The following is a 27,837-nucleotide window of genomic DNA, read 5'->3' as shown; positions in this document are numbered from 1 at the left end:
CTGTAAGCTAAGCCTTGATAAAGTTTAGTCGAATATGGGTGTAATCATTTTTTTAACAAAATTGTGTTCAATTAATAATAGAATACTTTATAAACATGTAATCAACTGTTTGGTAAAACATATTTCCTAAATCATCAACAATGTACCTGAGATGTCTTTCACAGTTGGCCCTGGTGGTGAAGGCAAAATCACAGGTAAGACATTGGAATGGCCGAACGCCGCTGTGGGTCCTCACATGGCGAATCAAGGAGCTCTTGTCTGAACTGGAGTACACACACAGGTTACACTGGTATGGAGAAAATCCTAAATGTGTCCGAATATGTCCTGTAAAAGATTGAAATATTTGTTACATTATGCAGGTTCAGATGAAAGTTCTCGCAACTTATGTTAATTACGCTTGCTGACTGCTTCTTGGATTTTATACCAGTGCTCGTGCATTGCAAAGGGATAAGGAGGTCCTGCTATCAAGTATTTGAATATTGACCACTAGATCACCAGTCACATATTTCACTTTTTCTTCCTGTAAAATTATTCAGCTTTAAAATTAAAAACTCAATATACCGATTGTGTCCCCAATTAACTTGTACTTAAAGTATCTTTTTTCTAAAACAGAATTTACATGAAAGAAGAACATGTCATATATTAATATACTTAATTTCAGAACAGTTGAAAGAAACAATTTAATCATGATGTTTCAGAAACACATCAAATAAATATTAATGAGTTCTAAACAAAATGAAGTGTAAATGTCATAAAAAAACTTTTACATATCTTTTTCATGCAGAACGTTCCATTTAAGGTTTCAAAAATTTAAGTAACAAAATAATACATCAGCAAAATTCCTAAATGCATATATGATAACAACACACATGCAAAAATTCATGTAACATTTGTATATGCTGGAACTACTAACATGCAATATATCTTGCACTGGACTCAACATATACATGGTTCATCAATCGGAAAAACAACAAATTCCATAAATACTGAACTATTCACAAATAAAATCAACATACTCACAACTTTTTTTTTTTCAAAACTTTTCTGAAACAACATAGGTTAGATAATCAGTAAACTTGCTCACATAAAGTTGATGTCCCGATGGATAACTCTTCACTCAGTATTAATATGAAAGAAACATAATTAAGTTTACATAAATTGCCTGCAGTTCTATATTGAAATTTCTTAATTAAATTTCAATTAAATGATAACATTATTTTACCTTTAAGTGCCTTATAGCTTGTGAATGTATTGTCGCAGTATTTGCATGGGTACATTCCGCCGGAATTCATCATCTTGATCTCATTGATCTCCCTTTCTGGACCACTGAGCAGTGGGCCTTCACGTCCAAGCTGAACATTCATTGGACTAGATACTGAAGAATGAGCCGGTTTCGGTGTTGATGTTGCCATGGTGGAAGATGGTGTGTAACTGGATTGTGGTTTGGATGGGGATGAATGAGCAGCGGTGAGTCCACTGGCAAGTCCTTGCATCAATAAACCTGGGCCCATACTCGGCAGCATGTTCATGTTTGTTGCGACCTGCAACATCTTATGAAAATCATCCAAGGTTGGCTGGTATCCTGGCGGGAAAATAGGAAGTTGGCCAAACATTGGGGGAACTCCTGGAGAAAACACTTGACCTAACTTTGCGAAGTAGTCGTTGTTGGTATTTTTCTCAACTTTGACCGGTTTTGGTATTTCTTTCTTTAATGGTGCCGGCGACAACTGCTTTTGTTCTGACTTCTCTTCATCATCTTTCAATAAGAACATAGCAAGAAAGTCATGTTTCGTAAGGCGTTCAGGTGTGACATCATCATCACCTTTTTCATTTTTAGAGGATGGACGGATATCTTCAAAAGCTTTATCTGCCAGATGTTTCAGCATATGTGCATGAAATTCGTTCACATCTGCATAATCACATTCACATATTGGGCACTGTGTGCACTTATCTTTGGTATGAGAGTATTTATGTAAGATCAAACTTGACTCACATGGGAATGCTTTTGAGCAAATGTTACATATAAAGTCTAAATATGTGCTACTAGTCATCCTTGCATTCTTTTCAAAATAATGCTTGGCAATGAGAGGAAATTTCTCCACCGAGAAATCAACAAATGTGAGATCATTGAATCCAACTTTGAGCTCTGTTTCTTCATTCTCTCTAGTAACCTCTTTCTCTGTGGCACTATCTTCAAACACATCCTCTTTGACTTTTTCTGTATGAGCGATGAGACGATGAAGGCGAAGTTTACGTGGATTTTTAAACGTGAGGTTACATTGGCTGCAGTGGCTCTGAAAGTTTGGATGGGACTCAAGGTGTGACTCCAGGCCGTATTTACACAGGAAAGTCTTTGGGCAAGCAGGACAGTGCAGAACTTCCCTATCCTCTCTTTCTTTACTCTGGAAAATATGTATTTTCTTCTTAATAACTTGAAAGAATAAAAGTAGAAAATCAAATAATTCTTGAACAAAAATCAGCTAAAAACAGTTCATGAAATGAAGTTAAAATTGCCTTTGAAGATCTTCCTACCATGATTCTATAATTATGCTATTTAAGGTGATAACCTGCAAATATCTAAGACATATCTCCCTTTTATCAACTGAAGATAAACAAAACTATCATAAAAATATAAAATTCAAAACGAACCTCTTCTAGTTTTTCCTCTTGACTTTCTTCCTCCTGATCAGGAATCATGGGATAGTTGAACTTGCGTGGCGATGAACTGCTTACGTCACTCTCGCTGCTCAATGATTGTCGTTTAAACGGAATCTGCCAATCAGCTGCAAGCTCACTTCCGCTGTATTGACGTTTCATGCCTGGAACCAGAGGTGGGATCACCTCACTAGGACGGCCGAACACCGACTGTTGGGAATGATTCGGCAGGTTCTTCAAAATGTCTTGCGCCATTCCACTCTGGAATGTTTTCATACGATCACCAACCGGTGAATTGGACTGACTGAGGAAATTGCTGATACGCTGTCTCCAGGCTGATTTTCCTCGACGCATCTGACTGTACTGATTTCCCAGCGACTTCAGGTTTTCTTCTTTGGTGTGGATACGTGAATGTCTATGCATGTTTCCATTGGTTGTGAACGACATGTTACATACTTTACAGAGAAACGGACGCTCACCTGAAATACATTTATTTCCATTTTATAAAGACAATTTCACAGCATTTACAAGCATTTTTTTATTTTTGCAAAAAGTAGGTAATTAGTTTTGACTAACAAAAATGTTCTAAAATTTTTTGAAGTTATGTATGCTTTTTGTTCACCTTCTACAAACTTTAGAACATTTACTTTCCTTAAAGTGCTTCTCTCTTTCACTGGGTCTAACTGTTGTTCAAGAATTTCAGTTTCACATCTGCTGCAATGATTCTATACCCATACCAACTTATTCTCTGCAAGAAAGAGGCAACTTCTCCACATATCTCTTGAATTAGGGGAAGAATTACCAGAAAAAGTCTTCTTCTTGGAGAAAGTAACTGCCTTGCTTGAAGATTAAATTCAGTACTTAGTGCTCATACATAGTGCTCCTTCTACTGAGCTAACTGTTCTGGTTATGAAATAGTGACAGAAAAAACTTACCAGAATGTACGAGCATGTGCCTGTCCAGAGAACTCTGAGAGCTGAGAACTTTTCCACAAATTTTACACGAGTTGGACTGTGACCCTGATACTGGAGTATTATGGGAACGTATATGAACAGTTAAATCATGCAGATTTAGTAATGACACATTACAAACAGGACAAATGAATTTCTCTCCGTCTTCGTCCGACACTGGTAATATCTGAAACAAACAAAAATATACCATTAAGATTTTTTGCAATCATTAAAATGAAATTACTTTAAATTCCTTTTCAATAACCGTGTTGTAAATAAAGTTAACATTATGCAAAATTTTATATATTTCATCTCATACACAGGATAAATATGTCTCACCACAAAATGTTACTGAATAAATTTTCTTCTTCACATATTTACAATTTTCTGTATTTCTTAAATTTACAGGCATTGTCTTTCAAGAGCTGTATACTGTCAAATGATGTTCTCTTCAATACAAAACTAAGAAATTAACTTACTAAATTCCCCAATATAAATAAATAATCAATAATCAATACTCTTTATTTCCAATTACATCAACCAATCAAAATAAAACCAGGAAGTGACAGTCCTTGTTGCTATGCAACCAAGTTAAAACTGTCAAATGAGATGTCAGAAATGCCTGTCAATCAAAGAAGTGCAATTAACACCTGTTGCTGTAACATTTCAACAGGTACTTGTCACCTTGCCTTAATTGCAGCTATTGTAAATGCCAATATTTACTCTAATTACAGTTAATTAGAAGAAAATCACTGTGTATTGCACTTTCTAGAGTAAATTGCATAATTTACCAAGACATGGTGATCCTATGACTTGTTCGTTTTTATAGAAAATATTTCTACAGTAAAAACTATTAGCGTATCAAAATATTATATTCCATTTAAATATCTTAGTTTGAAATTTAAGTTATTATTCGTTTAATACAAAATCTTTTACAAACCAGTTAAAATTTTATTTTACCTGAGCCTCCAATAGTCAAATATTAAAACATGGCAAAATACATTCCTCCACTCCACTGTAACAAATTCCTCTTACAGTTTCAAGAATTTTAAAGAAAAAAACATTGCAAGTTTGAGCAAAATTTCATTGTTGATACAACACTACAGATTTCACCAAAATTGTTCAAAATGGTTGAATAGACTGACCACAATGACATAGGCAATGTGTTAATTGTCTATTGAAAGGTCCAGCTGATAAAAATACGACAAGATTACCATGTTTGAACATGTGAAGGTTTTATTGCCCTTGGGCCCTTCAACCTTATAGATACAATTGAGATGCTGAATTTTTATTGTACAATAATTTGTGACAAATACTTGACAATTCTGTCTAGCAACGTGCCCAATGTATGTGTCATGGTCACCATGACCATGAATTCAAGTATATTAGAATAAAGTATTCCAACAATTTTGTCTATATTATATTTATATTTTGCATTTTAAGCATTGTAAAATATGTTTTGAAATAATTTGAAACTGTATTTTTTAAATGTATAATTACACATTTTTTATGCATATAAAATTTATCCTTTCTCACTGTGTACATATTTTTTCTTGTATCTATTATCTTATTCACACTTTCATCCCTTTTATTTTTTATAAAAACTTCTTTTTCTGTTACTATTTTCCTTTTAATATTTCACTTCTTTATTTTATCTTAACTAGTCATCGAAATACTTACAACACATAATGATAAAGATCTGACCAAACTGAAGTCCATCTAGACAATATTTTTACTCCCTACCTTTGATTCATAAAATCTAAAAGATCTCAACCCAAACAAAACTTTTAGCCTGCATCACATCCTTATCATATCTGATGATTATTTAATATGTACATGTTTACAATTAGCCAGTTACAACAAAAATCATGAGCTTTCAGAGCCTGAAGCAAAATTATTCACCGCTGAAAAAACATTTCTGATTACATATGACATTTTTTTAATTGATGATCACCAATCATTATCTAGATATATTTACTACAGGTAAATAAAAGTTTTTTGTGTATTCACTGTTCATGTTTATTTTAAAAATTTAAACGTTATTCCCTTAAGAAATTAAAGTTAATTTCTTTTTTAACTGAGGCTATTTTATAAAATCATTTTAATTATTCTGTTTTAGCATAATATGTAAATAAATTTTTAACATGTTGTCACTGTTAACTTTACTTGTAGCATTTCAAATTAAAAGAAAAAATATTTAGGAGTAATCCAAATATAAATAAATGATTAATTTACCTTAATATTGTGATCAAAATATCCTTTTTCAAGGACTGAAACTTCTCTAACCAATACCTAATGTCCAAGAACAATTACTATGACTAACCTCTGTATCAAAGTGACCGCCTCTCCAAGCTGACCACCCAATGACTATTACCCCTGTGTCATCTTTTATCAATAAGTATAACAGTAAATTAAATTCTCAATTACCTTAGCCAGTGTCATTCTGTCCAATAATTGAAATCAAATAAGAAAAGGTGCGATATCCAAGCCAGAATGTGACACTTTCAAGTCCTTTACAGATTCTGTGCTGCAGCCCCAGAATTGGAGCAATATATTGGCCTACTTACCTTTTCATGTTCTAACATACCAATTACCCCCCATCCAAAATGATTAACACCCCATCAAATGTTTGGCATTTCTTTCTATGGTGTTACCCAATGCTGTGAAAAGCCTCTAAAAGGTATTGTTGATGTTACAAATGAGAAATTGTATAGCAGAATTATCACAGTTTTTCATGTCATCAGATTACTTTATTGTGTGTTAAACATCTCTATTCAGGTCCTGACTTGACCACTGGTCAATTTGTTTGTTACAAGAACTGTCTGTTAATTAAGGCAACTTTGATCTTTAATATAAATAATTCTGTGTATTTCATTATTTGTTTATTAATGCAATTATTAAATATCCAGTGTTGGTGATCTTTATTTACTGTGAATTTTCACCAATCACCAAAACATATGAATTCCTCTATGTGATCAAAGAAAAATCATTCAAAAGCCTTTTATCTTTTTTATTTTTATCTTTTATTATAAAACTTCTTCCAGGGTTGTTTATTTTTTAAAAATATGAAAATGAAATTTGTTATAAGATTAATTTCCTCTTCATTCTGTAACTAAATATTTACAAAATGTTGGAAGACTTTTCACTAATTTTCTTGCTATTGATTGCCTTTTTTCTCTGTTCAATATCATTTCCTGTGATTTCGTTAAATATGTTTTCATATATTTTCCTTTCAAAATCTGAATTTACTCAATCCAAACGGAACTTTTTCTTACTAAAATTTACCTTGAACTGATACATGAAAGAGCTTATAAGCTTTTCATAATTCTAGATAACTTTTAGCGACAAATCACTTTATGAACAGCGTACAACTAATAAATAAACTTTAATATTTTAATAAGAAAAAAAACATTCAGGACTTACTCTTATGTTATTTATGTAAATTTTAAAAGAACATACTTTTTGAGAGATTCTGGTGGTTTTATGATGTAACAAGAATCTGCCTGTAACAAAGATTTTAATAAAACATAATTTCACAATTGTGAACACTAATTAATAATGACAAATTATGAATTAACATGCTGGGCAAATTAAACAAAGCATCCTGGCATATTGTTTCATGTCATCTGGCGATACTTGTTTTAAATGATTACAACAAAATATTGCAATAAAACGATAAAATCTTTCAGATGTAATTTTGGCTATTTATTCCCTTTATTTTATTGGTAGCGGAAGCTACCTATTGTAAAGTCACTAGTATTCTCAAAGAGGACTATTTTTTGTTGATTTCGTGCTTGTGTCAATCTACAAAAACAAATCCCAACAAAAAAGTAAAATTCCTTTTCATTTCATCTTCGGAAGTTGAAAACCTTGTACAATTTTTCAAAGAAATGACCACACTTTCATCAAATTTTTTCCAGTAATGTTATAAACAAATCAACATATTATATCAGGATATAAGTCATCATTCTATTTTTCAGATTTTACAGAAAGTCTTATACTTAGACTTGTAACTCTATCCCCAGCTACAAAAGTGCTTGAAGATAGAATTTTCTAAAAGTAAAAACAGGTATTGGCAATGTGGTTTTTTTTTTCCTTTTTGAAAAGGTAAGTGAATAATAAAGCAACCTGCTCCTGGATTTTGGCTAATTTTTCATTGAAGGGATTCTGTAAACAAGAGGGCCAAGATGGCCCTAGGTCGCTCACCTAAGAAACACTCCATAACAGAGTAAAACATGTTTGACCTAGTGATTTCAAGGAAACAAATATTCTGACCAATTTTCATTAAGATTGGACCAAAAAATTGGTCTCTTGCGATAAAACAAGCATTTTCTTAGATATGACCTAGTTTTTGACCCTAGATGACCCATGTTCAAACTCGACCTAGATTTTATCAAGGCAATCATTCTGACCAAAATTCATGAAGATCAACTGAAAAATACAGCCTCTATCACATACAGAAGTTTTTTCTTTGATTTGACCAAGTGACCTAGTTTTTGACCTAAGATGACCCATATTCAAATTCGACCTAGATTTCATTAAGGCAATCAACCTGACCAAATTCATAAAAATCAATTGAAAAAAACAGTCTCTATCGCATACACAAGATTTTCTTTAATTTGACCTAGTGACCTAGTTTTTGACCTCAGATAACCCATATTCAAAATCGACCTAGATTCATCAAGACATTCATTCTGACAAAATTTCATACAGATCAATTGAAAAATACATCCTCTATTGCATACACAATGTTTTTCTTCGATTGACCTAGTGACCTAGTTTTTGACCCGAGATGACCATTTTCAACACGGCCTAGATTTTATCAAGTTATCATTCTGGCTAAATTTCATGAAGTCAGTTGAAAATACAGCCTCTACTGCATACACAAGGTTTTTCTTGATTTGACCTAGTGACCTAGTTTTGACCCAGATGACCTATTTCGAACTTGGTCTAAATTTCATCAAGGTAATCATTCTGACCAAAATTCATGAAGATCAATTGAAAAATACAGCCTCTATCGCATACACAAGGTTTTTACGTGATATGACCTAGTGACCTAGTTTTTGACCCCAGATGACCCATTTCGAACTCGGCCTAGAATTCATCAAGGTAATCATTCTGACCAAAATTCATGAAGATCAATTGAAAAATACCGCCTCTATCGCATACACAAGGTTTTTCTTTGATTTGACCTAGTGACCTAGTTTTTGACCCAAGATGACCCATTTTCGAACTCGGCCTAGATTTCATCAAGGCAATCATTCTGACCAAAATTCATGAAGATCAATTGAAAAATACAGCCTCTATCGCATACACAAGGTTTTTCTTTGATTTGACCTAGTGACCTAGTTTTTTATCCGAGATGACCCATTTTCGAACTCGGCCTAGATTTCATCAAGGTTATCATTCTGACCAATATTCATGAAGAAGAATTAAAAAATACAGCCTCTATCGCATACACAAGGTTTTTCTTTGATTTGACCTAGTGACCTAGTTTTGACCCGAGATGACCCATATTTCAAACTCGGCCTAGATTTCATCAAAGTTATCATTCTGACCAATATTCATGAAGATTAAATGAAAAATACAGCCTCTATCGCATACACAAGGTTTTCTTTGATTTGACCTAGTGACCTAGTTTTTGACCCGAGATGACCCATTTTCGAACTCGGCCTAGATTTCATCAAGGTTATCATTCTGACCAATATTCATGAAGATTAATTGAAAAATACAGCCTCTATCGCATACACAAGCTAAATGTTGACAGACGACAGACGACAGACGACAGACGACGGACGACGGACGCCGGACATCGAGCGATCAGAAAAACTCACCTGAGCATTGCTCAGGTGAGCTAAAAAGGGTTTTGATACAGACTTGTTGACAACCTTTATTCATCCCTGGATACTGCAAATCCAAATTTCAATCGGCACAGAATTGCTTCAGCTCTTTTGAAGAACAAATAAAATATGAATTCTGCTATTTTGCATACCCGCAATTTTCATTTCTATCTTTAATTTTTTCATTTCTATCTTTACACTGAAATAACCTAATTTCGTGGACATAAATTTCATGGTTTTAGCCAAAAAGCAAATTTAGAGAGGGACATTAATTCTTGGCTTGCCAATTTAAAGACAAAATGAACGATTTTTTTGAGTTCACTGGGATTTTCTTTAGCAGACTTATGCCATCACAAAATTAAGTGTCCCACCAATAAAGAATTTCAATAGATATCAAACTGAGTGAAAACAAGGATACTGCACGAAATTTTACATCATCTTTGAGTGAGTACCTTTAACATGAAATGTGTATTTTCAACACAAGCATCCTATAAAACTACTGGCTATTAAAAATATGATTACTGAATGTTAATTATAATTAACAACGACAAATCATCAACCGGAATATAAAACCGGATTCGCAGCAGAGGGCACAAAAGCATCAGGTCACATGACTTTGTTACAAGAGACTGGTTACTGTTTCATTTCTTGTGATTGATGAAGATGACATTTATACCAGTCAAGATTGATCTCCTGACATTGACAGATGAGCTACCAACATTGTCACAATACAGATTCTCAATTTATGATTAGATTTTTTTGGTGGGTATTTTTATCTCAATGGTCAGTCTTTAAACACTGACTTGTAACACCTATTTTAGGCTTTTTTTTTATCAGTACACAAAAGCTTAGAACTAAAATACATTTTTCATTTCTAACAGTTATAGGCATTAAAATTTGTTTCTGCAGAAAAAGATTTAAATAACATTTAAGTAACATTTGTGTTCTCTTCATTAAATATTCCATATTATAGAAAAATTCAAATATAAAAAAAAATAAAATAAGAACATATTTTACAGACAAAACACTTCTGTATCCAAGACTTAAATGAACACTCTACTAAAAGCGTGACACTTTCTTTCAAATGCAACAACACTTGCTTGTATTGTGACACAAATGCAACTTTTATTTTGCAGTAAGATTTACTTGTTATGCAATTTTACGTTACTTCTGAAATATTCTGACATTTTTCTGTCACTGAGTCCTCATAAAGTAGGTGGAATATATTTCGTTCATCTCTTCAAAGGCCTTTTGTGCAATATAACGTTTTGCATAAACTTACAACAAAGTAAGATACACTTGTTCATAACCGTTTGACAACGTCTCCAGCATCAATCATTTATACAATGGTCATTAGATCTACCGAGCAAAAAAACCAAAAAACAACAAAAGTAATGCATCAAGATAGGCGATTGTCTTGAGAAAAATAGCGATACCGTGAGTCAGGGGCGTATTGATTGGTTTATTATGCTCGAACATGACCAGAGCTTGATTGATCATGCTGCTCAACATCAGTATAAGTTTGGGACATCAATAACAGCGGATGATGAAGCAAAATGATCTTGAATAAGAGGTTGACATATTGTAATATCCGTCATCTACATTCTCCTTTCATCCAATTTTAATCCTACATTAATTAACCTATCGGTAAAAGTGATAGAGCTTTTCTCACCTGAATGGCATATTGACTTAAGGATAGGTACATTTAAGATTACAAAACTGTTTAGTTAGAAGACAGTTGTGAGTATTAGGTCCGTATTCAGCACTATCCTGCAGTCAGAAATTAAGACTAGACAGTTGTGAGTACTAGGTCCGTATTCAACACTGTCCCGCAGTCTGAAATTAAGACTAGACAGTTGTGAGTACTAGGTCCGTATTCAACACTGTCCCGTAGTCTGAAATTAAGATTATGTCTTTAAAATATTCAGTCTATAACTTTATTACAAATTTGTACAGATGGAACTTTGCAGTTCTTACTCATTATAAGGGCTAAATTTGGACAACATTTCATAAAGATATAATTGTGCTTTCTTACCAAAACAAGAGGACACAGGAAATTTATCATCTGAAGAACAAAAGTAACCAAAGACTACCTGGAAGTAGATAGCACATCTAATGGTTTGACTTAAATGCTTAATTTCATTTTGCTCTTGTCATTGTTAAACTTGGCACAGAACAGGATAAAAATTTTCAAGAGTGCATTTTGTTACTACAAACTGCTCAAGAAAATTTCATCAGTATTAACTCTTATCATGTTGGACACGACTGATTCTGCCTTTGTGACCAGTGTAGATCATGACCAGCCTGCACTTCCGAGTCTGATCATGATCTGCACTGTTCGCCATTCAGTTAGTATCTTTTTGGTAAGCACCCCTTTTCACAGTTAATGGTACTGTCCAAATTGAAAGATGGACAAGTTCATTATAGAAATTTAGCAGGGAAAGGGTTAATTTGCTACAAAAAATTGCAACAAACTGAATATTTGCTGTTCATAAGTCTAAGCTTGTAACAATATATTTGCAAGTTTTACTAGAAAAAGAAATCTTAATTTCTAACACTTTTTTCTCATTGGCCGGAATATTGCATAGGAATTGTTCATTGAAAAGTAACACCTTTTATGTTACATCTGAGATTAACCCATAATCTAATCTTCTAGAATTTATCACTAAATTGCTAATCCACCACCACAGCAACATAATCTGATCTTCAAAAGAATGTCCATAGGTAGCAATATCTTTAAAATATTATCATTAATTAGAAATCCAGCATTACCTTATAAATACAAATTAAATAGGAGCCAGTATTTCTCCCTTGTTAATCCCTAAGCCCATTGTAAAGACTGCAATAACCAGTGGAATTTCTAAATAGTCTACAATCTTCACATGATGAAATGTATCTTCCCTTTTTTTTTTTAAACCAGATGTTATTAAATACTTTTTGTTTGTTAACTCTGAACTGCATTATTTAAATTTTGAAAATAAAGTTTACTTACAAATTATTTATTAACATTTCCATGTGATAACTTGTGCTGCTTTTATATTTTATAATAATCCATTATAAAACTGACCATAAGAATTGAACGTTCACTCGATGAGAGAAAAACAGGAAATAAATGAGAACGGAACTTAAAACTGTCATGTGGTTGTACAGCTGCGCGATCTCGTGCTCGTCCACCATAGCGAGTGTCTGTGGCGACGACTCTTGTCAACTCAGCAGCTACACCTTTAGGGCAAACACAGGTAATTACATCATATTAGGACAAGAATTAGTGAGGTGATTTTGAAGACAGATATAACTGTATCGGGCCATACATCACCAAGATCGACAATACTGTTGATGTACCTGCCATAAACCTTACCAGCCTTAAGCACGAAACTGATGTTGATACTGACCAGACACAAAAAGACATTTATTCTAAATACGACTCGGAAATGAACTTCAGCATTAATCTACAGATGAAATTAGTCTCTATATAAAGATGAAACCAGTCTTTCTATAGATGAACTCTGAAACCAGTCTATCATTCTACATATAAAACCAGTCATCTTGTCAGAAAATCATATTCAAGTATAAATTCAGCCTTGTTTCCACAGTTTAAACAGAATAAGAGTCTAAATTCTTTTAATAATAAGCTTCTTTTTCACATTTTGCTACTTGCTACTGCTTTATGATGGATTGTTTGTAATGTAGGAGTTTTGTAATCGTTGGAATTTCTAGTTTATTAAAAGCTATAGGACAGGGAAAACTTATTTGACACAGTCTGTTTCTTTAAGTTGAAATCTATTTGTATGGTTATAACTAAGCTACTATGATTTAAATTAAAGAAGAACATGCAGTTTTTTATGCTCTGTCCATTATCTTGAATTGACAGCTATCATCAATATAATTTTATCATTTATACATCTTGAGGAGGAGGCAATAAAACACATTTTCAATATTTAAACTATTCAATGCCGGAGGCAAAATTGATTCAGAATCTGATCAGGATACAAGATGTCCTATAATATGTCCCAACTCGTCTTAAATAATGTTGTGTCGGGTGCTATTGTTTGTTATTCTAGTGTTGGTTGTTTTGTTTTTGTTACGGTTTTGTTTTTGTTTTTTGTTTTTGTTGTTGTTGTTTTTTTTTTGGGGGGGGGGGGGGGGGGGAGGGGGAGCATTTTCATAATATACACAATTTAGAAACAATTCTGACCTTTACCTGGCTTAAAACAGACATAATTATATAAAATATAAAAATCAAAACATGTTTGCCAAATGAACATATTTATTGATTTAAATTTATTGATTTAAATGACTCCCGATTTTAAATATTTCAACATGCTAGATATATGTCTGATGCAAGATTCAAATTTCTTTTTTTTTCAGAAATTGATGATACAGTACTGTTACTATAAGTTAATTTCTAATAAGGATATATCTTATAAAGGGGGATTTATTGTCAATCCCATTTCAGTTTCTTAACCTATGAAACAAAATACACTTCATAATGATTTCATGTCTAAATTTATATCTAATTTCTAATTAATAAACTGGTATAAAAACATTTCAAAATAGACTATAGTGAAATATCTTATCCAAGAGATTTCACGTTCAAATGTGGCAAAACACAAACTTCTGTAAAGGAGACCGACACTTCCTGAAGTCTGCATTTTTTTTTTTATATTCTTCATTATTAATATACTGTCATGCATTAACTTTAAATATTTCAAAATATGCAACGTAACATTTGTGGCGGAGACAGATTCTGATATTTTAAGTATGCAAATTAACTCATTATGATAAATTATTTATCCTGCTATGAGAGAATGCAACCGTCTGAATCCTAATTATTAGGAAATGTAACTATAAATCTGAAATCTGCATGCATTTATGATATACAATAAGTATTATTTTACATAAAATGTCAGGCTTTTGCACATATAATTATAACATGCATGTTACACTTAAAGCTAAAAATATGAATCATGCAAAATTATGAAAAGGTCACTCAGGTGCAAAAAATGTTGTAGCGTATCCTCTCCATGAAATATCCGCTACTTTAACTTTTTCCTTGTCATTAATCAAACTTTTTTTGGTTTCGGTGCTTTCCTGCTGAAAGTTTACTTATAAACAGCAGAATATCAATATCTTTGTTTTTTTACGAAAGCAATAGCAAAACCAGTATAATAATCAAATATACGACATTAATTTTCTAAGAATTTACAGAAAATTTTAACATTTTAAATTTCCATAATTATTCTTTAATATCTTTAATAATCACATTCTTTTTTCAACAAAGTTTTTTTTCCAGCAAAATTCAATGGATGGAAATCCAGAGATCCGGAGATGAAAAGGTTTCAATTCATTTCAATTAACTATTATATTTTATAAATTCAGTTCATTAAAATAAAAACAGTTGTGCACCTGAGTGAGCAAAGAGCTGAAAAACAAAAGCTTTTGAATAATAAAAGCTGTGTTAAGAGTTAAGCACCATCACCTAAAAGTTATATATATATAAAAGGGTGAATAAAAGCAAGGTTAAAGGTCAAGGTTAGAAGTCAAGGTAACATGGCTATAGAATGTAAGGAAGAAGCATGCAAGGTAAGGTTAGAGGTTAAAGGTTATGGGGTCAAGGCTACAGAATTCAAGGAAAAGCATGCGAGACAGGGTTAGGAATACATGTTAGAATATCAATTTAATATAAGTAAAGCTTTTCTTATTAGAACTGTGCCCTGTTTATAATTGAGATTAAATACTTTATATACTTTTGAATTTAAACGTAAAACATGTACACAGAATAAATGAACCAAAGGCATGATTACTACAAGCTCTATTTCAAGGTAAATTAGAAACTAAAAATTTAACTTCTGAAAAATTATTTAAAAAAAAAAGTTTGCATTAACTACAGTATTGAGCATGTGAGACCCTCAAATTTACATGCATGCATAGTACCGCATTCCCCGGGGTGATTTGTCTTGAATATATCGCAGGAGTACATGACATGAAGTACACTTGGACGATACCTTATGTTTTATAAGTTCACTAAGTAATTCTTCAAGATCATCGAAATCTGAATCGTAATCCAGATTCTCATCATTTTCAGCCGTCTCCGTGTCCAAACTCTGAAAATGCAACATAAAATTAGGCCTAGCAACTAAATTACACAAATCCTGCCCAATTCCCACTCATCCAGCCCATTGTGCACCAATCCATTGGTGTTTCATTCAACGAAGGGGACTCTATTCATGTCAGTTCTATATTGAAATTTAAATTATCTATGGTTAAATGGGTAAAGAGATTACGGCTATTAGTCTCCCTTTAAATGTAAAATTTTAAATCTATGGACAGATAGGCAGAAGCTTGAGGAGAATAGAGAGAAAGAATAATCTATTTTTATCAAAGATTGCTACAAAATGTTCATTAATCTGTACTTTAAATATTTATAATCCTTCATAAAATCTTTCCACGTGCAGGATTTTCCCATGAAAAAAATAATTCGCGTGAAAATAGTTCCTACATTATTTTCTGCAGTAAACATCATTTTAGTATGTAATTTCCTGTCAAGTTTTGCAGCTGGAAACAATAATTCAAATTATAATCGCCACACAAGCGTGTTAGATTTTATTACAAGGATTATCCAATCAAAAACGCTGTAACAATAGCCCTGATTAGTGGTACTGAAAGGTACAGATGGTGAAAAAACAGATGAGGAAACTTCACACAGTGTCAATCAAAAGATACGGTACACATATTACTGAGAAATAACTACAGCAACATCAAATCTATGTCAAACAGTGGTAACCATGGTTACATGAATGTCATGGTAATACTGGTTGTTAGGCACCAAGTATAAGGTGTGAAGGAGGGACATTTTAAAATGGAACCAAAAATCAGGTAAAGAAAATGTGTTAAGTCAGTCAAACTGCAAGATGATATAAAACATGTTTTCTTTTTCCATCTAGGTTTGTAAAATTATTTCCTATTAAAAATGTTTCACAGATATTTCTCTTTAAGAAACTTATTTCAAAATCATGCTTGCAGTTTTGCTGAGTGTAAAGAGTAGATTTTGACAATGAGCCACGCCATGAGAAAACCAACATAGTTGCTTTGTGACCAGATGGATCCAGACCAGCCTGTGCATCTGCGCAGTCTGGTCAGGATCCATGCTGTTCGCTTTCAAAGCCTATTGCAATTAGAGAAACTGTTAGCGAACAGCATGGATCCTGACCAGACTGCGCGGATGCGCAGGCTGGTCTGGATTCATTCTGGTCGCAAAGCCACTATGTTGGTTTTCTCATGACGCTACTCAAATCTTAAAATACTGCCCAAATCTACATAAAAATATATCCCAGTGTCAAAACACCCTTGTGTGTAAACTTTTTCTTTCTGCAAAATTAAAGTAAGAGTGTAAAAGATCACTCAAAACTGAAAATAAAACGTGACATTGGAGATCACACCTTATAATAAATGTCTACATTACCCTGGTTACCTTTGTCCCACGCCTCATCACATTTCCAGATGACGAAATGCTTGACTTTGAATTCTCATCTATGTTGGATGGTGTAGTTGGTGTAGCAGCTGGGGACGGAGGTTCGCTGTTTCCGCTAATACTGGATACAGTGGAAGACATCACAGGTGATAATGAAGTTGGTGGTATCAAACTTGGAATGTTTTTACTCTCGTTGCCGGAGGAACTGGATAATTTCAATTCCTTCTGAGCTGGAAAAATAAGAGCTGGTTTTATAGGCTCCGGTCGTGGAATTTGAGCAAAACCTGGAAGTTCTTTATGAATTGTAATACTGTGTGGTGATTGTGAACGCAACTTCTCAACCTTGGCTTCATTCTGACTAGGTTCAGTATCCATTACAAGGGGAGCAAACTCTCCAAAATCAGCATCATCATCCTGAAATAAAACAATGAAAATAAAAATATACAGTCAAGTTCTGATACATCCACTGTAAAAGTTTATAAAACTGGCTTTGGAGATCAGTCTCAAAACTCTAGTACCTGATTGGTTGTTTCTAAGCATACATTTGAAATTGACCAATGGCACGTCTGCATTCTGAGACTGGTCTCCAAACTCAGTTTTATAGCTCTGAATAAAACTACATACCAATTTACAACTCTATGTATCTCACTAGTAATTAAATATCTCACCAGTCACCAACATTTCAGTTTCAATTAAAGAGAAATCATCAAAACTTTCCAGATGTACCATTTACAGATAGTAATTCCAGCAGTTATATTTTACAGGAAATTATAAACTCATTTAGACAAGAACTTTTCTAGGTCATCCAGTAAAAGGTTCCTCCTGTCAAAAGCGAAATAAATGACAAATATTCACTACCTTTATTGAAACTCCCATACTTTCATCAGTATTTACAAATCCTTCAATGTCCTTATTCAGAATGATAAAATCTTCAGAACCCTTTTCAAGTTTTTACAGTGCTGACATGTAATGTTTAAACTACAATACCCAATGCAACTATTATTTACCGGTCTTTATAAATACACTGAATAAAGCATCGCTTAAGAATGTGATTGGCTATTTATAATTTAATAAAAGAAACCTATTGCCTTTGACCACAATTACAGTAGTCGTAGCCGAGACGAGGGAGTAGTCACGCTATGCAACATCCTTCAGTGGGGGCGTCTGATACCCAACCACTAACCAATTAGAACAAATTACCTGAAAACTTGTCCGCAACGCTACATAACCTGATACCAGAAAAACTGTGAGATCATCATGATCCAAAAATATAAAAAATTGATGTAAGTGATGCATTATTTTCATTTTTAAGTACATCTTGATAATTGTCAGTACAAATTATTTACTCATTTTTACAGACTCGTTGTTTAACAAATCAAGTTACTCAGAAATTAGTTTAGATCTGAATCATCAACAACTTTTGTCCACTCTTTGTCCTTTCCTTCCAATTCAACAGATTTTTGTTTTAAATAATATCTTAAATACCTCCATTTCATAAATCAGTTGTCTCTTTCATTTCATATAGCTGTATCAATTGTAAAATTCTATCTTATCGTTTTTCCAATTGTTTTAGCTTATACAAGCTTTTGCAAAGAAAGAAAAAATTATCTAACATTATTTTGAAAAAGAAAAGAACACTATTTTTTATCATATTATCTTACATGTACAAAATATAGAAATACAAAGGTGTAGGTAAGTTGATGCGTTCGGTACTTAACGGGTTTCTTTCAATAAATTCAATAGCGCATTGATATTTGCTAAGCAACGTTGGATCAAACTTTACAAGATACAGATTTAAGATTCTTGTGAAGTTGCGCTATTCAGAATATGTCGCCCTTGTCAAAACTTCTCGATGTACCAAACAACAAATAGCACTTAAATATACCCTCTAGGCCAAACTTTAATACATCATAGTTTTCAATGACAAACAAATTTTGTTAAAACAATTTCTTTAAATTGTCAATATGTTTCCTTAAATTACTAAGGAACTATAATTTGCTCTTACATTAATTAACATGTTAAAATGTTTTATTAGCAAGTGAAACCTACTGAAAACTTAAGAATCTTTTTTTGCTAAATGATAAAATTCTAGTTTCATTGTAAGAAATCTTAAGGTTTAATTTAATTGTTCAAGGCCATTCCTGTTCATATTTCAGGGATTTATGCACTTTGATCTTCTCTTCATGTCATTATTCGTAATTTAATAGAATTAAAAATGCATTTTTAGAGCAACATAAAGTAATAAACGGCACTGAACTTTGCAGAAAATTTCTTAATTGAATACTTAATGAAACACCTGCACAGCAGTTAATGAAGACAGATATTTTACTTTTAATCATATTAATAACATATATAAATCTTGATCATTTGTTATTGCTGATAAAATAAAAAGAAAAAAAATTAGAAAAAGAAACATATGAGCCACGCCATGAGAAAACCAACATAGTGGGTTTGCGAACAGCATGGATCCAGACCAGCCTGCGCATTTGCGCAGTCTGGTCAGGATCCATGCTGTTTGCTTTCGAAGTTATTGCAACTAAAGAAACTGTTAGCAAACAGCATGGATCCTGACCAGACTGCGCGGATGCGCAGGCTGGTCTGGATCCATGCTGGTCGCAAAGCCACTATGTTGGTTTTCTCATGGCACGGCTCACATATAAAATATATCTAAAAACTAAGTTCCAGCTTTTTGCTATACCAACCAAACAGAATGAGATTTTACAAACAAAAAAATTTGGAAAAAAAATGAAGATATCTTACAAGATTTATTTAACCTGGCCTTAGTAAATGGACGGTTGCGATGCTTTCATGGTGTGGTTGGAAAGTTGAATTATATGTACATAAATATGCAGTGTATGTTATCAAGATCAGCGTCACAGCTCTGACAATATTTACTTAATCTTGTGCAAACTCCCTAAGACTCCAAACAGAACCATTCATCGGTTTAAATTATGTTTATTTGAAGCAAGTCTGAGCCTGACCATGGTGTCGAAGTATTTATCTTTCAATGAATGTGAACCTAAACTTCTTCTAAATACCATATGTTAAGACGTAGAACCAAAATAGCTGTAAATGGATGCAATTTGAAGATCAATTATTACTAAGGATTTTCATGAATTGCTCTATTATATCCAAGTATTTGGTCATTGAATCAGCCCCAAAAGAATAATTACCCGCAAAACATTACAAAACACTGATACAATCATGAGGTTACTTCAAAAACAGAATTCGGAAACATTTTTTTTTCTATTCAAGTAATTATCCTTGAAACTTCGTAACATATAAGTTAGGACGTGCAATTTTCAGTGAATTCACACTCAATTAATTCATCTATGTATTTCCAACTTGATATTTTGTCCAATAAAAGAATGAAATAAATCCACTCTTTATATTAACAGTAATTTGACTCAATTCAAACTTGTCTCATCTCTTAATACTTTCTGGGCCAAAGAAATAATTGGTTATCCTTGACGCTAGCTATTTACCGTTACCTGAAACTCTCAACCAAAGGATGTGAGTTGCTAGAAGAACCCATACAATTATTGGGACAATCATCATTATATAAATTACTCCAGGACTTTAATCGGAAAATGATTTATCAAAATTTCTCAAAGATCACGCAATTCTATTTCAATAGATACGATTGTACCATATTTTCAATGATCAAAATTTATGTGATGAGAACCTTAAATCGTAACAATTTATCATCTTAACATGAACATTTGCTTGATCATTGTGGGAGGGGAGAACATTTAATGTTAATATTTTATCCAGTTTTTGGTATTTCAAAATGTTTGTGTTATTTCAAACTACTGGAAATAATATAAAATTACAGTCAAACTTCGTTAACAGGAACTTGGATAATTCTTACATCACCCTTCTCTCGAATTCATCGTCAGGTCCTAGAAAAATCCCTGTATAATGAATTTTGTTCGAAAACTCGAATGACTGATCACTTGAACAAGTTTTGCTGGCCCCATCCAGTTTGAGTCAATGAAGTTCGACTGTACTGCTTTTTTTTTCATGTAGCGTATTTTTGTATCAAGATTTCCATTTGCAAACTTCCAACATCTTGAAACTGAACATATCTGTATCATCACAGAAAGACCTTTATTTGATTCTATTCGGTGTTACAACAATCTTGGTACAGGAAGTATTAAACCTTTTCATTTGACAAATTCTTGTTTTATCACTATTCAAATATGAAATTTAATCACTTCCATCCTTTGTAAAAATTTTAAAGACCAGTCTAAAATTTCACTCTTGCCATTGCTCCATGTCAAAACTGTACTCTTAAACAACCCATCAGATGCTTGAGTTTTTTGACTGGTCTCCAGACTCCAAAGTCTGTTTATCTCCCTTTGCATTTATATCATGTGATTTAAAAAGACGTACCCGATCCTCCTGTATCTGGTCGGACAGACTGTGACCATTTGTTTGTGATATAGGAACTAGGATCTCCTCTCCCTGACTGTTTCCAACATCATCTTCATACGCTGGAAATATACAAAAACATTGTAGCTTTTTAACCTTAAACATAACTGTAGAATATTACCAAATTTCCTTTAATAGAACAATATTTGTATCTATTTTTGTAACTGGTGATTTTTCATTTATACATTAAAAATTTCTTCTAGAGGCTTTTTTAAAATTGCAGCTATTTCGGACACCATTTTGAATCTATGTATAGCAACAAAAACTTATATATTCCTAAAAAGGATCGCATCTATAAATAGTTGCATCATGAATACCTTTGCTGTAAAGTATAATACAGTAAAACACCACTTACTTGAGCACTGATTGCTCAGGCAACTGGGATATTGCTTGAGCACTGATGGCTCAGGCAACTGGGATCTTGCAATGACTCAGGGCATTGGGATCTTGCTTGAGCACTGATGGCTCAGGCAAGTGGGATCTTGCTTGAGTACTGATGGCTCAGGCAACTTGGATCTTGCTTGAGCACTGTTGGCTCAGGCAACTGGGATCTTGCTTGAGCACTGTTGGCTCAGGCAACTGGGATCTTGCTTGAGCACTGTTGGCTCAGGCAACTTGGATCTTGCTTAAGCACTGTTGGCTCAGGCAACTGGATCACTCATGCAATTAGTGGTCCTGAGCTGTTTTCATCACATTTTCTATGTTTGGATCACACAAAATCCTGGATAGTTTTAGATTTTTATTCTTCCTCTTGCGAGTTTTAGTGATCCATGTTTTACTGTTCAAAATGTAGGTACAAATTAGAAACAGTATAAAGGAAGATGTCCAGTCTACAGCTTAAAGGGAAACAATAATAACATAATTATTATATTTTGGAAACTGCAGCTATTGACAGTGTTTCATTAAACTTAGTTTTTGTACTATTTCTCTTCCCAGACATGTACTTATTAATAACACGGAACATCTGTAATCGATACATCTTTTTTTCATCCCTGAAAAGCATGACAAATCAAAATGCGGAGTGTTCCAAAACCTATACATAACATTGTACAATTTCATGCAATTACGTATTAAATCATTATAAATGAATGCATGTCATACAGCACAATCCGAAGCAGATATGAAATACTGTAAGCATTTAATTCAGCGTCTTGACATGCAAGGTTATTGAATTATAATTACTGATAATTATTACGAATATAATAACCGTTTCTTACATCAGACATCAATCTGACTTGGCAGAGGACACCTTTAAAATTTTATTATAATTGCGGCCCACAAAATCAATGACCAAATTGAAAAGATGCACTAACAAAGAAGATAAATTATCTTATTCTAGTTGTACCTAAAACGCAATGCATGCTCATTTATAATTATAACCACATTTACCAAAAATATTCATACAACTGAAGATGGGACATTGATAATGAAAAACTAAGAGAAACCAAATTTTAACAGTTCAAAATCGGAGAGAAAAAAAACAACTCTTGTCGTGTAATTTGAAAAGACTGAATACAGTAAAAAAACAAGAATTTTTGTGAGCGAGGGAATCATTTTTGCTACCTTCGCTAACTATTCGTTTTCGCAAAATAAAATTTTTGCCAAAGTATTAGTATTGTTAATAATAGCTCACCATTTCTAAAAAAATAATGTAATATTTTGGGAAAATTATATATGATGCAAAACAATTTAAAATTTGAATGTAGTGAACTCTTAGCCTCGTGAAAATATTAGATTCTACAGTATACAATTCCTAAAGCAAAGTGACAATCCCATATATCTGTGAGAGAACTTAGAGCTCAATGCAGCACAACAGTCTGATAACCTATTACATAAATGTTGTCAAACAATTGCCATTTGTTGCATACAATTTCAGAAGTCCGAGAGATAACCCCATTCTGTTGCGGTCACAACTGCCACAGATAAACTGGTGATGTGGATGGACTATTTTCAGATAAAGCGAGGATATCAGTGAAAGTAGTCCCCATCACCTGTCCAAACTCCCAGGACAGACATGAAATTTTGTGACAATATTGCACCAACAGACAATCTGCACCTGACATTTGATGATAAGCTCTAGTATCTGAAGTTAACATGTGACATTTGAATAAGAAACAGGACTCACTGTGCGTAAATGGACCATTACCAGTCTTCTCATTCTTATACCATTGCCTTTGATATTACCTATTTTTCCTAGAAATCAGTTTTAAATTTTTCTAAAAACTAAAAAAAAAATATACATAAAAAAAACAAAAACAATCAATTAACATCACTAACACATTGAAATAACCACTCCTTAAAGGGAGAAAATGTTACAAAAGAAAAGATTATATTTAAGTGTTGAAATCTTAAACTAAATATAAAACAGACCTGTTCCTGCAGATAAATATTTACATAAGTGCAATTCATCAATTCAATGCAGCTGCATAAGTAGTCATAAATTCTTTGCAACTTCAAATAAAACGAAACAATATTGCACAGCGAAATTCTTCAGAAATAGATAAATTGTCAACATCTTTCGGTCTGTTTTCAAAGATCTTAACATAATTGAATAGTTTTGACAGGAAATTCAATAAACCTTTCATGCACTTGTTTGTTTTATCTAATAAAAAAAGAAGCGCTTAAACATCATTTGCCTGTCTCACGCAAAGAGACTGGTTGTAGAACAAGTCAAAACGTGGGCAAAAACTGACATCAAAATGAGCAGTAACCCAGTCTGTATCCATGGAAGGCTGGTATTTCAAGATCAGATCTCATCAAATCACATCAATAAATTTCGGATACAAGATACTTATTCGATGTCCCCAAGTGCTGAAATTGATTTTATAAGTATGTAAGTTATGATAAATTATATCACAAGGATAAAATTTTATTGAACAGAAGCACAAACAAATTACTTTAAAACTATGCAGACTGTGTACCTTCTTTACCTCGAAGATGATCGCAAACAGACTGGCTCCATAATTTTTTTTCTGATAAAAACTTTTGAAATTATCTTTCTGTGAAATGACAATTTAATCCTTTTAATGTATTCAGAAGCAGTGCATATAAAACAAGGATATATAGAATTTCTGTGAGTGTTTGTTCAACTCTTGCCATCACTGACCACTTTAATGCTCTATCATACCCTTAAACAGGTATACTCTCATCTCAAACAAAACGCCCACAATTATTACAGTATCCATATAATAAACAAAAAGACCCACAAGTGTATTTTACTATGTCAGTAAGTGCACAACTCATAATTCTCTTCTGTGGTGCACGTCTTTATTTCATTTCTTTGTGGTGCATATCTTCATTTCATTTCTTTAATTTAGCATTAATTGAACTTGATTAAACAGGATTATATAGATCTTTTTCCTGGAAACATTATGTTTAAGACATATTCTACATATGTTTTTGTTTTCAATCTTGTGTTTTAATCTGCTTCTGAGTTTGTAGACCAGTCTCAGATTGCAACACTGCCATTGGTCAATTTCAAAATGGTGCCCAGAAACAACCAATCAGAAGCTAGAGTTTCCTGAGTATATATCAGACTGGTCTCTAAACTCAATTTTGCAATCTTGGACCCTGAAACAATCATCTTGACTGCTTTTAGTTAAAATTTTCACTTTAAAATGATTGATGGCTCAAAGTAGATATTGAAGATTTCACTTTTTCTGCAATCTCAGCTGATTGAGGAATCTTTATAAAAACTTCAATCTTTAATAACAGTCAGATTTTTTTAACATATCATGCCTAAATGAATGAGAAGAAACAAAACATTTCTTTAAACAAGTACAACTATTTTCATAAAGATGTGGTTTTTTATGAGGCAGAGAAAGCTTTAATAACAATCAACAGGAACTATTGTGGGTCCGCTACCTTAGAGTAAACTATTGTATGAGCCAAAATGGTTTTATCTTAATCAAAAACTTTCAGCACAATCTCAACTTCAGAAATGTCAAAATGTAAAAAAAGGAAGTAAAGACGGTTCAGAAAAAGATGTTTAAGATAAGGGATCAGATTAACACATCAATTACTTATGTGCGGTAATTCAAAAGCTTATTTTTCTCAAATGAAAGCCGTTCAAGACTCCTGTCTAAACATGCCGCAGCTTCCTCAACAATTTCAGCTGTCGTAATAGAATACAAAATTATTCAAAACTGTTGACACCAACCACTTGTAAGGCGATGAAATATGTGCGATCATTGTAAAATCGGGATGAAATTTCAGTTTATGGATTATGTGCCATTTTGAACAACAATAACAGGGAGGTAAAGATGCTAATCTAAAGATACCATAATGAAGCCTCCTACATCATTATCTAATGTAAAATTCTAAAAAAATATTGAAAATATATTTATAACAGATATATAATTATGTTAGCTGTAATTGAAGCTTGACAATCTAAAGACGCTTCTAAAAGTTATAAATCGTAGTTTTCAAATCTTATTTTCCCCATACACTACATCTTATAATATCCGTATGACATTGATAAAAAAAGCGCTATCTTATTTAAAATCTGACCAATTTTTTTTCTTTAATTTAGAATCTTTCCCAGGAGGCTACATTTATAACTAATTATCTTTTAACAAATTATGACGCTGTTTTCTATCGATATTAAGAAATTTGATCTACTCGTATATTCAAGGCTGCATTCAGAGCTGTTGAAAAACGATGGGCGTATCAATAAACAAAGCCTCGCTCAGTGTCGCATCTCTGTTCACCGATTGATGTCTAACGCATCTTTTATGGGAGTAAAATATAATTGTTCTCAAAAAATGTAGTCCATTATAACTTTTGTTAAAGAACTCTATAGTGAAATATATTTTCATCATTTGAAAAATGATTTTTTGGTAAAAATCAATATTTCATATTGATTCTGCATGAATGGTTAAAGATGAAAAAACATTATTAAGTTAATAATTCTCTTTGTCAAACTTGTCATATTACGCACCAAGTTCACGAAATCGGAGATTCTATAGGACTGGCGCTGGAGCCTTTTTTTCCTTCTTGAATATATAAATGATGTCATTTTGTAGTCTTAAAAAGGAAGATCAATCCCAAAATGTTCTTTAAAAGCTGTAAGTTTGGACAGTTTTCCATTCAAGGCTGTCTTCAGTTTTTTCCACTCAATCCTGTTAGATTCTTTTCTTAGTGTATTTATTAGTAATCTTCTAATTATATCTACATACACATTTAGCTTTGGTCAAACACCTTTAAATCATGACAAAACAACAGTATTGTCACAGGATATTAATGACTGCACCTCCTTCACAAAATAATGAAAAAGTGCAGAAAAAAGGTGCATATATTAAGTGCATAAATGATTGCACCTATCAAAAGTACTGAGTTGCCTGACCAGAAACATTAAACTTCAGACTCCTAATAATCCATCCTATTAAATGCGTCAGTATTTTGAAACATAATTATACATATCAAATTTGCTCGCAACACGAACATCGAAAAACACATCTTGATCAAAGCAACTATCACTCAGAATTTGAAACGACGATCGTCATGACAACTGATTTAATTACAAGGAGAAAGAAACCATATTTTAGAGGCGGGGTTGACATGCAAGCTGTATGGGGTCAGAAATCCTAGGTGTTCGCCCTGCTTCATTTATTTGAAAGTTCAAGTCACACCCAGCTTTGTATTTGACAGTAACTTAGATTTGTTCAGGATTATCTCAGTAAATGTTTTCAGGTAAGCATTTTATACAAGGTTAAGATGAAATTTTACTATGACCTGAACTTTTATGACACTTAAGGCCATGGCGTGGACAAAAACATCGCAATTGAAAATGTCAGACTCCAAAAATAATATTTTTCTATCCCCCGGATTGATGTAATCTGCTTTTGAACGAAACAAAATGAGTCATTTCTGTCACCCATTATGAATCGGTTGTTTTAAAATCTCCATAGTCTCTTAAATCTAAGTCAAGATTCCGCTAAGATAACATTGTGGAATATTTTCGGCAGCCTCATAAGGTGGCTTACACCATATCAACCCACAGTCGCCTTCACGGATGAAAGCTGATCTCCAAGAAGACTTTAAGTGGTTTCCACTCACTGAAGAGTATGGGAAATGCAAACAAGACATCATTCATATAAAGGGGCCGGCTACATCAGTTAACAACAAAAGACCAGTACAAAGAACCTCAAAACTAGCGGGAGATCATTATCTTATGTACTAAATACAGGTAATAAACCAAGGTAAATAGTATCCAATCAAGGACTCTGGGGTTGTCAAGGATTAGTGATTATGTAATGTTAGAGATATGTGAACAAAATATCCAGATCTGATACCAGGTCATTCCTATTGAAACTGAAGTAGAGAGCAAGGGAGGGGCAATTATATCATAAAGTTGCATGAAAACTTTGTGACTGTTCAATGACTTCATTTCCCAATTACTGACACAATCAGGGTATAATCTAAACAAGAGCACCGCCTTGCGGGTGCTGACGCTCATCTGATTTTTTTTGTGTAATAGAAATATTGT

The 27,837-nt window shown here is 33.0% G+C and overlaps 1 protein-coding gene across 6 annotated transcripts in view; it reads right to left on the bottom strand.

The window, feature by feature from the left end:
• LOC123548559 (ras-responsive element-binding protein 1-like) overlaps nucleotides 1–27,837 on the bottom strand; it is a 60,528-nt gene that overhangs the window by 10,213 nt on the left and 22,478 nt on the right. For 3 of the 6 annotated variants that reach the window (XM_053546182.1, XM_045335911.2, XM_053546183.1), the window contains exons 2-8: nucleotides 21,312–21,412; nucleotides 16,917–17,330; nucleotides 15,451–15,549; nucleotides 3,591–3,792; nucleotides 2,650–3,134; nucleotides 1,223–2,402; nucleotides 147–324 (exon numbers count right to left, since the gene is read on the bottom strand). In XM_053546182.1, coding sequence (XP_053402157.1) covers nucleotides 147–324; nucleotides 1,223–2,402; nucleotides 2,650–3,134; nucleotides 3,591–3,792; nucleotides 15,451–15,549; nucleotides 16,917–17,330; nucleotides 21,312–21,412 — 2,659 coding nt within the window. Of the gene's footprint in view, nucleotides 1–146; nucleotides 325–1,222; nucleotides 2,403–2,649; nucleotides 3,135–3,590; nucleotides 3,793–15,450; nucleotides 15,550–16,907; nucleotides 17,331–17,774; nucleotides 17,920–21,311; nucleotides 21,413–27,837 lie in introns of those variants that run through there. The other 3 variants (XM_053546184.1, XM_053546180.1, XM_053546181.1) reach the window with 3 other exon arrangements.

This window comes from Mercenaria mercenaria, chromosome 6, assembly GCF_021730395.1.
Source record: "Mercenaria mercenaria strain notata chromosome 6, MADL_Memer_1, whole genome shotgun sequence".
NCBI lineage: Eukaryota > Metazoa > Mollusca > Bivalvia > Venerida > Veneridae > Mercenaria > Mercenaria mercenaria.
The sequence above is the reverse complement of the archived record's forward strand: the minus strand, read 5'-3'. Positions and strand labels throughout refer to the sequence as shown.